The sequence below is a fragment of the Schistocerca serialis genome, chromosome 9 (genome assembly GCF_023864345.2).
Source record: "Schistocerca serialis cubense isolate TAMUIC-IGC-003099 chromosome 9, iqSchSeri2.2, whole genome shotgun sequence".
In the NCBI taxonomy this organism is placed as follows: domain Eukaryota; kingdom Metazoa; phylum Arthropoda; class Insecta; order Orthoptera; family Acrididae; genus Schistocerca; species Schistocerca serialis.
The window spans coordinates 418036967-418051023 of record NC_064646.1 but is presented as its reverse complement, the minus strand read 5'-3'; the positions used below and the strand labels follow the sequence as shown (position 1 = coordinate 418051023).

The 14057-nt window shown below is 46.5% G+C and overlaps 1 protein-coding gene across 2 annotated transcripts in view; it reads left to right on the top strand.

Annotated features, from left to right (window-relative positions):
• LOC126419321 (L-dopachrome tautomerase yellow-f2-like) overlaps positions 1-14057 on the top strand; it is a 122771-nt gene that overhangs the window by 83073 nt on the left and 25641 nt on the right. For both annotated transcript variants that reach the window (XM_050086499.1, XM_050086500.1), the window contains exon 3: positions 7084-7345. In XM_050086499.1, the coding sequence (XP_049942456.1) occupies positions 7084-7345 (262 nt within the window). The remainder of the gene's footprint in view (positions 1-7083; positions 7346-14057) is intronic.

The following is a 14057-nucleotide window of genomic DNA, read 5'->3' as shown; positions in this document are numbered from 1 at the left end:
ACACCATAACACCACCGCCTCCGAATTTTACTGTTGGCACTACACACACTCGCAGATGACGTTCACCGGTAATTCGCCATACCCACACCTTGCCATCGGATCGCCACATTGTGCACCGTGTTTTCGCACTCCACACAACGTTTTTCTACCGTTCAATAGTCCAACGTTTACGCTCCTTACACTAAGCGAGGCGTCGTTTGGCATTTAACGGCGTGATGTATGGCTTACGAGCAGCCGCTCGACTATGAAATCCAAGTTTTCTCATCTCCCGCCTAACTGTAATAGTACTTGCAGTGGATCCTGATGCAGTTTGGAATTTCTGTGTGATGGTCTGGATAGATGTTTGTCTATTACACATTACGATCCTTTTCAACTGTCGCCTGTCTCTGTCAGTCAACAGACGAGGTCTGAATGTACGCTTTGTGCTGTACGTGTCCCTTCACGTTTCCACTTCACTACCACATTGGAAACAGTGGACCTAGGGATGTTTAGGAGTGAGGAAATCTCGGGTACAGACGTATAACACAAGTGACATCCAAAAACCTGACCACGTTCGAAGTCCGTGAGTTCCGCGGAGCGCCCCGTTCTGCTCTCTCGCCATGTTTACTGAGGTCACTGATATGGAGTACCGGGCAATAGGTGGCAGCACAATACACCTAATATGAAAAACGTATGTTTCTGGGGGTGTCCGGATATTTTTGATCACATTGTGTTTATCCGGAAACCAATACCTGTTGAGATATGGGCCGTTTTACTTGTAAAGATTAGTGTATAGTAATCGGCATATGCGTAGCATATTATGACACTGTAGTATGCAAGTGTGAGCAGATACAAGTCCTCGACTAATCATGGAGGTCAGGCAACAGGATCGGTCCAGTAGCCACGCAAGGGCAGGAATTGTCGCTGGCAGAAGCAGAGGGCCACACACTTCACCACACGGCTTAATGTCTGTTCCATGATTTCTGTGCGATGAATTACCAGCGCTATTGTACAGCGATACCCATGCAGAAAGACGACGACTGGCGTTTATATGGGTTTCCCTTATACCGGACTTTAATCCGTTGGTTTTCTAGCTATGAGGACATTTAAAGACATTGGTGTATGCGCAACGCATAGACAATGTGCAGCAGTTACAGGAGCGCTTAACCACTACATACGACAAAGTTCAATCGATCCACGTGTTCTTAGAACAATGGGTGATTCTCTGCAAAGAAGGGCGGAAGGATCTGTCAGGATGTGTGGTAACCTCAGGCAGCACTGTCTATAGCTTCTACTTCTATGCAGCTGACATAATGGAATAAAAGAACAAACTGGCGCGTATCAAAAGAGGTATTGTGTTCTGAACATATCATTATAGAATCTTCTCTTCCGGTTTTGAACAATAGCGCCTCCCGCATGGATATATGATACCTCTTTATAAACACCTCTTAGTATTCAGAATGAATTTTTCACTCTGCAATGGGATATGCACTGATTTGAAACTTCATCGTCATCATCTCCTTTCAAGGATTAGGTGCTGTAGTCACCTGCTCCTGTCTCCGTCATCCATCCATCCATCTGCTATCGATTGTCTACCCAGTTCTCACTTTGCAACCAGCCGATAATTCACTATCTTTTTTCGCATTCCCTTTTCTATCATTCTAGGAACATTGTCCTTCTATTTGATTTTGCATTGAGGTGAAAAAAGTAATGGGATAGCGATATGCAGATATCCAGATGGCGATGTATCGCGTACAACAGGTGTAAAGAGGACATTACATTGACGGACTCGAGTGATTCATGTGGAAAGGTTTCCTATGTGATTGTGGCTGCCTGAATTAATAGACTTTGAATGCGGAATGGTAGTTGGAGCAAGACGCATGGGACATTCCATTTCGGAAATTCAATATTCCGAGATCCACAGTGTATACTGTGTGCCGAGAATACGAAATTTCAGGCAATACCTCTCACCCCAGACAACGCAGTGATCGACGGCTTTCCCTTAACAACTGAGAGCAGCGGCATTTGCGTAGAGTTTTCAGTGCTAAGAGGAAAGCGACACTGTGGGACGTAATCGCAGAAATCAATGTGGGACGTACAAATAATGCATCCGTGAGGACAGTGCGACAAAATTTGGCGTTAATGGGCTGTGGTAGCAGACAACCGACGCAAGTGCCTTTTCTAGCAGCACGACATCGCCTGCAACGCCTCTCTTGGGCACGTAACGATATCGGTTAGATCCTAGACGACTGGAAAACGGTGGCCTGGTCACATGAGTCCCGACTTAATTTGGTAAGAACTGACGGTAGGGTTGGAGTGTGGTGCAGACCCACCAAGCCATGGACCCAAGTTGTCAAGAAGGAACTGTTTTACGTGGAATGGTCTGGGTCTTCTGCTCCAACTGAACTGGTCATTGGCCATTTGCAGCCATTGATGGACTTCATGACCCAAACAGCTATGGAATTTCTGATAGATGACAGCCGGCCGGAGTGGCGGTGCGGTTCTAGGCGCTACAGTCTGGAACCGAGCGACAGCTATGGTCGCAGGTTCGAATCCTGCCTCGGGCATGGATGTGTGTGATGTCCTTAGGTTGGTTAGGTTTAATTAGCTCTAAGTTCTAGGCGACTGATGACCTTAGAAGTTAAGTCGCATAGTGCTCAGAGCCATTTGAACCATAGATAACAGTGTGCCAAGTAACCGGACCACAGTTGTTCGGAACTGGTTTGAGAATCTGAGGAAATGCTATGACCATCCAGATCGCCCGACAAAAATCCCACCAAACATTTGTGAGAGATAATCGAGAGGTTAGTTCGTGCACAAAATCCTGCACCGGTAACACTTTCGCAATTATGGACGACTATAGTATGTGTAAATATTTCTGCAGAGGCATCCAATGACTTTTTGAGACCCTGCCACATCGAGATGCTGCACTACGTCGAGAAAAAGGAGGTCCGACGCAATATTAGGAGTTATTCCACGGCTCGTGATTTTTCTTTTTTGTTACTGCCGTGATTTGGAACCATGCACAGGAGTAGGTACAACTACAACTTCATAAAATTTCATTCGTGTTTGCTGTCTTGTTACCTTCCCCTAAGTTCTTCTAAGTGTTCCAGACATAGCTTGGTATTTATCAACCGTCTCCTGAATGTCTTTTTTCATAGTTAAAACTTATATCACACCCTGGACAATTGAAGTGGGAAACTTTTTGTAAAATTTTTATCGTTTATTATTATTATTTGGAATCAAACTGGATTCTTTTCTGTGAAAGACATTATCAAAATGGTTCAGATGGCTCTAACCACTATGGGACATAACATCTGAGGTCATCAGTCCGCTAGACTTAGAACTACTGAAACTTAACTAACCTACGGACATTACACACATCCGTGCCCGAGGCAGGGTTAGAACCTGCGACTGTAGCAGCAGCGTGGTTTCGGACTGAAGCGCCTAGAACCACTCGATCACAGCGGCCGGCGCCATTATCTTTGTCGTATTTGTAGAGTCAGTAAAGTTATAATACATCGTGTTTTGGCTGAATCGATATACTGCACCTGGTAGAATCAAAGCTGCATCCCGGACCTGGAGTTGAACCTGAGTCTTTGACTTTCGTGGGCAAGTGCTCTGCCTACCGAACTATCCATGCAGTACCCGACCTCTCAGCGTTACTTTCGCCAGTACCTCATCTTCAAGCTTCCTCACTTCAGAGAAGCTCTTCCGCTTGCCTGGCGGGACTAGCACTTCTGGAAGAAATTATATTGTGGAGATATGGCTTGCCCACAGTCTGGGATTGTTTGCTATTTTACAGTGAACTTCTGTGAAGTTTAGAGTGTAGGAGATGAGTTAGTGGTGGCAGTAAGGCTGTGCTTGGATAGCTCAGTCGGTAAGAGCATTTGGCCGAGAAAGGGAACGGTCCAAAGTTCGAGTCTCAGTCCGGCAAACAGTTTAAATCTGCCTAGATGTTTCACCCTTTAATATTGTTTGAGTTTTGCAGTTGTCCATGTAGAAAATATGCAGTAGTACTACGAGGGTCACTGCAAGAGAATGCACACTATTTTGTAAAAATACAGTTTTCATTCTGCATGTGCGAAAGTTTTACAGTGTGTAGATAGATCCTTCTCGCTTGTTTTCAAACTTAGTTCAACCTGTTCCCGTGAGCGGCGCCGTCACAGCATGTTTTCAAGAGGGGTGCTACACTTGACGTTCGTCAGAAGCAACGTGCTGTCATACAATTCCTGTGCTGTGAAAACGAGACAGTGGGAAACATCCACAAGAGGTTGAAGGAGGTGTATGGAGATGCTGCTGTCGATTGCAGTACAGTTAGTCGGTGGGCAACCAGGTCACGTGATGAAAACTGGCACGGCAATATTGAGGATTGTCCTCGCAGCTGCAGGCCTCGTACTGCACACACTCCAGACAATGTGCGGAGAGTTAAGGAATTGGTGACTGCTAACAGACGCGTCACAGTGAACGAATTGTCGCGCTACGTTGGGATAGGGGAAGGAAGTGTTTGCAGAATACTGAAAATGTTGGCGTTAAAAAAAGTTTGTGCCAGGTGGGTTCCCAGGATGTTGACAGTGGCTCAAAAAGAAACAAGAAAAACTGTATGCAGTGGACTTTTGGAACAGTACGAGAATGGGGGAGAGGAATTTCTTGGAAGAATTGTGACAGGTGATGAAACATGGCTCCATCATTTTTCACTAGAGACGAAGAGGCAATCAATGGAGTGGCATCATGCAAATTCACCCAAGAAAAAAAAAAAATTCAAAACCACACCTTCTGCTGCAAAAGTTATGGCTACGGTGTTTTTCGATTCCGAAGGACTCTTGCTTGTGGACATCATGCCATGTGGAACCACCATAAATTTTGATGCATATGTGACGACACTGAAGAAACGTCAGGCTCGACTGTGTTCGACCACATCGGCAAAAGCAGGATGTTTTGCTGTTGCACGACAATGCACGGCCACATGTCAGTCAAAAAGCCATGGAAGCGATCATAAAACTCAGATGGACAACACTAAACACCAGCCTTACAGTCCTGACCTGGCTCCATCTGACGTATCACCTCTTTGGGAAACTGAAAGACTCTTCGTGGAACAAGATTTGAAGAAGATGACTCCGTTGTGTACACTGACAAACAGTGGCTACAACAGGTTGGTCCAGAATTTTACCGGTCGGGTATACAGGCGCTGGTTCCAAGATGGTATAAGGCAGTTGAGAGGGATGGAAATTATGTGGAGAAATGAAAATATTGTTCCTAAACGATGTATCTACACACTGTAAAACTTTCAAACATTGTAAGACGTCGTGGTATCCTGACATTCATTGCTTACATATTCCGCCCTGACAATCATATTCCGCACATCAAGACGCCTCATTCGAACCCAAACTCGATAAGATAAAGTCTATGTTGTATGAATTCATGTAAACAATATGCAAATAATTAGTAAATCGCAAATGCGCTCCGAGATTGAAATACTCAAAGCTGGTGTACACACACATTCAAGACACGACGGTCGCAGGGGTTTTTAGTTCGGGAGACGCAAACCACACGCCGGGGGGCTGGTCCCATCAAAGGACGACTCAGGCCATCTATGTTGTCCGGTGACCACCCATAGAGCAGACAGCGTTTGCCCGAGTGAAAGGAAGAACACCCCATGTTCGGCTTAAAAGCAAATTGCGCTACATTGTGTGGGAGCGCCCAGCCTATGAATTCTTTAGAAATATAAACCAGAGTTTCAGGGATTTTCACAGGCAGACAGCAAACGCCAAAGCTACAGATTTCTGGATTGGTCGCCTTAAACGAAACGTCATTCTGCCGTTTTAGAAGAGCAATGCTGATTGGCAGACGATATTCCTGACGCCTTGAGCTGAAGGAGTAATGGAAGAGACTGAAAGATATACCCCTTCACGTCTGGCGTGGAGAGGGGCCGTTCCGTTGTCGCTCTTGGAGCTAGAACACGTAACGAGAGCGTGCGCGCTCGTACGTGTACTCAAAGAGCGAGGAACAAGTCTCTCCTCAGTACTTCACTGGGAAAGCACCTATGTCGAGAGCGAATTATTGAGTCCTTGCGATTAAGCGTTGTTCACTGTGTTGGCCACCACACTTATTGTGTGGTGTGAACGGACAGAGTTATGGTTAAACGCCTGTGAGCGAATTTTTGAGTGGCATCACGGTGGACTGGTTATCTGACCGGTGTACCACGCCAATAGTTAGACTAGTGGCGATTAGGAGTCCTCGACTTCAACAAGGCGTAGGGAGAGTTTGATTGGCGAAGGTCAATCCAGATAGAACGAGAGTTATCTTATTTGTCAGCAGCGAGCGGCGCAGACAGCAGTCATCGCAGCTTACGGTATTGTATGCTACAGCTCTTGTGAGCCCCATATTTCCTCAACAACAGTACACTTCACTGCATTTCACACGCGACAGCCTCGACCGTACCTAGCAACATTCTAACGGATGATTATTCAAGTTGAGTAGGTGCGGCTCTCAGCCATTCTGCCAAGTCAATAACAGTCTTAAACTATGTATAGAAATTTCATTAGCGAATCCTATCCTTAAAAGGTAACTTCACATTCCGAAAAGAACCCGGAAATATCTTGTTCAGTTCATAACTAAAAGTGCCATTGTGATTTCTCAGAATTTTTGCAAAATAAATAATAATTTTCGTTAGTTTCATGTTTTTCTTACACTAAGTAGCACTACTCCAGTACCCAAGTATCCCACTAGTTACGTAAGAAATTTTGTGAATTTTTTGTGTCATTTCCTTACAGTGGAGGACTCCAGAAGATATTTATTGCTTAAAGTTTTTCAGGCATTTCTCTTTAGAACGTTAGGAGCGTCTGTCTGACTTCTGTAGTAGTGTGGGGGTGGAAATTGCATCTTTCGGGAGCCACAGGGTAAAGGGTACATCACAGATTAATCCGTTGCGCAGAATGACAGAATAGCACCCATACGCTCTCAACATATATAAAAGATGGATTTAAAAAAAATAATTGTGTGCTTTTCTTTTGGAGTGACCCTCGTAACAACCTTGTGTTCAGAGGTTTAACCGTGATGTTTCCGTATTAAGTGGTGAGAGAGTGAGTGCTGGCCACTTTGCAGGGGACGAGAGGGCGCCTGCGTCGCCACGGTCGCCGCCGCTGTCGCCGTACCCGGACTGGGAGACGCAGCGGCTGGAGGGTGGCGAGCGCGCCGAGGGCGAGCCAGCGCGCATCACGTCCGCCTACCGCGTCAGGGCGGACGCGTGCGACCGGCTGTGGGTGATGGACGCCGGCACCGCCGACCTGGGGCAGGGCGCGCTCGCCCGCCTCACCCGGCCGCAGCTACTCGTCTACGACCTGCGCACCGACACCCTCCTCCTCAGGTACCCTGTCTGCGGCCGTCGCGCGGAACGTATTGCTCAGCGTGAAGACGCAAAACCACGTTCCCGACGTAGTACGAGCACGCTCAGAAACGTGCTGGTATCTGGTATATCTTCTCGTCGTGATTTACAGCATACTATTTATTATTATTTAGCTAATGGCTAATACAGACATATCATGAAATTAAATTACTTATACATATGTACATATTGACACACAAGAAACTTAAGTTTGTCTTTACAACTGAATATCCAGTCCTTCAATCCAGCGCACTGCATCTGGAGTTGCTAGCAGGAAGTCCTCTTTGGCGCCGTGATAGGCTCGAATCCTGCATTCACTGACAATGTGGTGAACAGTCTGGTTTGGATCCAGAATGAAATATTCACTCTGCAGCGGAGTGTGCGCTGATATGAAACTTCCTGGCAGATTAAAACTGTGTGTTGGACCGAGACTCGAACTCGGGACTTTTACCTTTCGCGGGCAAGTGCTCTACCATCTGAGCTACCGAAGCACGACTCACGCCCGGTACTCACCGCTTTACTTCTGCCAGTATCTCGTCTCCTACCTTCCAAACTTTACAGAAGCTCTCCTGCGAAGGTAGGAGAAGAGGTACTGGCAGAAGTAAAGCTGTGAGGACGAGGCGTGAGTCGTGCTTGGGTAGCTCAGTTGGTAGAGCACTTGCCCGCGAAAGGCAAAGGTCCCGAGTTCGAGCCTCGGTCCAGCACGCAGTTTTAATCTGCCAGGAAATTTCAGTCTGGTATGGAGCCCCACAGTCACAAGCTGGATCAGGCAGCTACTTCCACTTAAAGAGAGCATCCCTGCATCGCCCATGGCTGTACGGATTCTGTTGATAGTAGTCCAGGTCTTGCGTGGTAGGTCGAATCCACTTGAAAGTTTAGCACCTGAGAAGATATTATGCAGGTGCACATCTGTCACTCCTTCCCACCGACCTTTCCATTCTTCAAGAGATTTGAAATTCTTAGCAACCATGTCAGCAGCATCGCACAGAGTTGGATGGCGTGATTTCAGTCTCTTGCGATTTAAAAGTGGCAGGTCGCTATGCACGGATAGGTTAGAATTCATGGAGATCTTGTGGAATTCTCTCATAAGGGCAGTACATCTGCGTAGATCAGGAGGCATTATACTGATTAGCAGTGGAAGCCAATAAACTGGAGTAGATCTGATTGCGCCAGATGATATGCGCATTATCGTATTTAGCTGAGTATCAACAAGCCTTGTATGATGACTGTTCATCCAAACAGGTGCACAATACTCAGCACTTGAGTACACCAAGCCCAGAGCTGAAGATCTCAGTGTGGTTGCTGAAGATCCCCAGGTAGTTCCGCGTAGCTTATGGAGGATGTTGCTTCGAGTCCTCAGCTTTTGAGCTAAGTTAAGAAGGTGTTGTTTGAAGCATAGTGTACGATCCAGGATGAAACCAAGATATTTTGGGTTCCAATATGACGAAGAATTCTGCCTCTGAAACTTACTTCCAGTTTTACGTTCGCCAACCGGTTATTTAGATGGAAGCAACAAACTTCTGTTTTACTCACACTGGGTTGGAGTCTCCAGATTATGAAGTAATTACCTAATACAGACAGCTCATTGGCTAGAATCTCCTCTGTTGTCTTCATTTCCTGATGTTTTACGGTATAAATATGTTTTGTATAAATCCATGTTTTCGATTAAGCTTCGATCCGCCGGTGGTTCGAATCGGAATATCGGAATACCTTTCATTTCCCTCGTCCCATATGGGTCGGAAATGGGGAGTCAACGGTACAACATCTCCCTCACATCTTCAGCCAATTCTTTAAAAATTGTAAGGCGGTAACATTTTACACCATTCATATAATATTATGTCAACTCTTTTCAATTTATACACTACTGGCCATTAAAATTGCTACACCAAGAAGAAATGCAGATGATAAACGGGTATTCATTGGACAAATATATTATACTAGAACTGAAATGTGATTACATTTTCAAGAAATTTGGGTGCATAGATCCTGAGAAATCAGTACCCAGAACAACTACCTCTCGCCGTAATAACGGCCTTGATACGCCTGGGCATTGAGTCAAACAGAGCTTGAATGGCGTGTACAATAACAGCTGCCCATGCAGCTTCAACACGATACCACAGTTCATCAAGAGCAGTGCCTGGGGTATTGTGACGAGTCAGTTGCTCGACCACCATTGACCAGACGTTTTCAATTGGTGAGAGATCTGGAGAATGTGCTGGCCAGGGCAGCAGTCGAACATTTTCCGTATCCAGAAAGGCCCGTACAGGACCTGCAGCATGCGGTCGTGCATTATCCTGCTAAAATGTAGGTTTTCGCAGGGATCGAACGAGGGGTAGAGCCACGGGTCGTAACACATCTGAAATGTAACGTCCACTGTTCAAAGTGCCGTCAAAGCGAACAAGAGGTGACCGAGACGTGTAACCAATGGCACCCCATACCATCACGCCGGGTGATATGGCAATAAGGCGATGACGAATACACGCTTCCAATGTGCGTTCACTGCGATGTCGCCAAACACGGATGCGACCATCATGATACTGTAAAAAGAACCTGGATTCATCAGAAAAAATGACGTTTTGCCACTCGTGCACCCAGGTTCGTCGTTGAGTACACCATCGCAGGTGCTCCTGTCTGAGATGCAGCGTCAAGGGTAACCGCAGCCATGGTCTCCGAGCTGATAGTCCGTGCTGCTGCAAACGTCGTCGAACTGTTCGTGCAGATGGTTGTTCTCTTGCGAACGTCCTTATCTGTTGACTCAGGGATCGAGACGTGGCTGCACGATCCGTTACAGCCATGCAGATAAGATGCCTGTCATCTCGACTGATAGTGATACGAGGCCGTTGGGATCCAGCACGGCGTTCCGTATTACCCTCCTGAAAACACCGATTCCATATTCTGCTAACAGTCACTGGATCTCGACCAACGCGAGCAGCAATGTCGCGATACGATAAACCGCAATCGCGATAGGCTACAATCCGACCTTTATCGAAGTCGGAAACGTGATGGTGCGCATTTGTCCTCCTTACACGAGGCATCACAACAACGTTTCACCAGGCAACGCCGGTCAACTGCTGTTTGTGTATCAGAAATCGGTTGGAAACTTTTTAGGTGTCGCCACCGGCGCCAACCTTGTGTGAACGCTCTGAAAAGCTAATGATTTCCATATCACAGCATTTTCTTGCTGTCGGTTAAATTTGGCGTCTGTAGAACGTCATCTTCATGGTGTAGCAATTTTAATGGTCAGTTGTGTATTTATATTAGATCATTGTTTACGATGCACAATCGGATTATTAATCATATCATTGACTGACACTGGCTAGCACCAGCTGCTTACTATTTCCATAGTACTAAATGCTGACAGAAACGGCGATGTGGACAACACGTTCCTCAAAAGCCGCTATCAGCTGAAGAGAGGTCAGGTGGAGAGCTGTGTACTGCAGGGGCGGACGTTTGCTGTTCCGAGAGAGAACAGACCGAGGAGGCGGCTGACTACAGGCCGCAGAACCGCCATAAAGCACACAGTGATGGCAGAAGTTTGCACTCTAGTGGGCTGAAAAAAAAAATTCGGAATAGCGATGGGGGCGAAACAAGGCAAAAAGAGACCCTTTTTAGAGCAAAGGAATGCGTGGCGTCACAAACGATGGTCACAAGCTGTCTTCCAAGGGCACACTTCCCACTGAAAAACAGAGACGCGTATCTGAGTGGCGGAGTGCTAAGGATGTAGGATGGGAAACGGAAACTTCCAGAAAATCTCCTGAAAGGAGTATGAACTTTAGGCGATTAGCTGACAAATTCGTGACCCATGTAGTTGGAGGTAATGTTTTCGTAAAAGCTGCTGTAATTCGTTGCCTGAGCGCTAAAGTAGACGCCGCATGGCCGGGATCGAGCGGGAATATGGCGTGGACACGCTTTCATGCGGAGATTGGTCGAAGATACTTCCCTCCAGGGATCGACATAGAGACTTCGCAGGCGAGACCCACAGAGCAGAATCTTGGAGTTCGATTTTGGTAACTGTTGATTTTCACCACAAGGAGCACGTGAAGTCGTTTTCCTGTGAACGGAATTATTCAGTTTACTCGATTGACGATTCTTTACTTCTCTGTGGAATATCACAAACAATGAAGTGCTTCTTTATAGGACAATACTTGAGTCGAATTTCTGTTTCTGGCTCGTGAGCAAACAGAAATCTTGACTTGCGTTCTGTCTTGTGCTGAGGTAATTTCAACGCTGGTAGTTTGTAAACAGCATCCTGCGTCCACTGTGTAGGCAGAGAATTACACGTAGCTACATACGTCATCTGCACAGTGGCCAACGCTCCGACCAGCACGCCATCGGTGCAGTCAACTGCTGTCTTTGCTTCAGTAGGTGAGATGCAGACTTCGGTTCGGTGGATAGGGAAACACTCACAGTAAATGTGCTGAGTTCCATTTGCGTGCCTACTGAATTTTTTCTGAAAGTGGCAGTCAGAGTGTAAGTCTTCTGTTTGTCACCGCTAATCAATATCAGCCAACTCTGTTTCTGTCTAATAAATTGGGACGCGGTCTAAAGCAAACGTATGTTCTGCCAATCTCGAAATTACATTTAGGGAAGAATCGGACATTGTGCACTCTATATGTTTTTTGAGAATAAGTCATTTACGCTATCCAAGTTGTGATTCGTTCTAGTAGCATCCCGACAGGAACTATTGGTTTGAAGTCAAATCACAACATAATACTTGGTTTTATAGGGGTCTCTAGTTGTAGGGTCGTTTTAATCATTTGTAGCCTTGAGAATTCCTTTGAGGGGACAACATTAAAATGGCTCTGAGCACTATGGGACTTAACATCTATGGTCATCAGTCCCCTAGAACTTAGAACTATTTAAACCTAACTAACCGAAGGACGTCGCACAACACCCAGTCATCACGAGGCAGAGAAAATCCCTGTCCCCGCCGGGAATCGAACTTGGGAACCCGGGCGCGGGAAGCGAGAACGCTACCGCACGACCACGAGCTGCGGACGGACAACATTAGACAGCCACTCATAAACACGCTATATGTTACAAACACCACAGGGATTTACATACAATATACCAGAGTTGACCAGAAAGTAAGCTCCGATCGCTCGCGAAATGGAAACCACTGGGAAAATCGGGTAAAGCTTTGCACAGATGTGCTGGGCACTGTCTCTAGCATTCCCGTCGATCGTGTCGGGTCGCTCTTTTCAGTTTTGAGTGAACACTGAGCACGTAAAGAAGCGTAGGGAATAGCGTCTCCCGCCAAGTATGAGGGCCTGGTTAGCGATTTCGCCTGTGCCATGCAACCCACATAACGCAATTGTCGAGCAGTTCCTTCTTCATGCCAATTCTCGGCCGCACGCGGCAGGGCAATGAAGACGCTACCGCAGCGTTCCCGATGAGAAGTGTTTGTTCTCCCACAATACAGTCCGTAATTGGCTCCCCCTCAGTCTCATCTCTGCTCACAAGAACCGCTGGCTATGAAGACAAAATTTTTCCACAGACAACGAGCTGCAGACCAGTGAAGATAACTGGGCGAAAGCACAGGCAGCTGCTTTCTACGACGAGGATATTGGAAAGTGGATACATTACTATCCCCAGTACGGTGTAGGAAAACCATTGGCATTCAAAACAGCTTTCAGCCGTTTCGAAATGGACAAATAAAGGCCCTGTATGGTTTTCAAGGGAACATTATATCATTTGTCCTGAAAAGTAGTGACAAGTTCAGGTGTCGATGACGGAAATAGATAGCTATCATGCAGCCTTCTCTCCAAAGTAGACCTGGTGACTGTGGTGCACAGTGGAGATGCGAAAATTCATCCTCGTGTTCACAAAACGAGTCCTGCACAATGTGAACCATGTGAACAAGTACCCCGTCATCTTGGAACACAGACTCACCACTGGTAGCAAACATTGTACCATTGAATGGACCTAATCAGGCAAAATTATCACATAATCCCTGGCAGTAATGCCACGCTGCAGAGTAACCATGGGACCCGTGGAACGCCACCACGTGGCTGCCAAAATCATCACCAAACCACTGCCGTGGTCCACTCTTGGGATGCAGTCTGGACCAACAGCCGAAACCACTGTGCAGCAAGTTTCAACCGACCATATCACTTTCTTTCATTGTTCTCTCAGTCCAGGTTTTATGGCTTCGGCACCACGTTTTACCGTTACGATCATTTACATCACTGATGCGTTGCTTTGGAACTGCAGCTCGCCCTGCAGGTCATAGATTACGGAGCTCCCCTTCTTCTGCAGTGACTTTTGCGGTTGTCGTTCTCTTATTTTTCGTCATAATCCTCTTCAGTGGCCGTCACAATCACTCAGCACATATTTTCGTCCTCTTTGTGACGTAGAGGATGATGTTTTTCCACTTTCTCTGTGTGCGGTACAAATCTTCGGTACGGTGCCTCTTCGAAACCCCAACCACCTCAGCTACTTTGGTTATAGAAGCATCCACCATACCGGCACCAACAATTTTCCCGTGTTCAGATGCACTAAGCTCCAAAACAATGGACTCACAACTACACAGAAAACTGTTCTTAACACGACTGACACTTGCGAAGTGTGGAGGACATTGCGCAGGTGTCGTTCAATGTCAAATACAAAGGCACAACTTAGAGGCTCGGCCAGCATCTGCATTCATGTTCAAGTATGCACTACGTCCACATACACAGGCCGACTACTGTCGAAT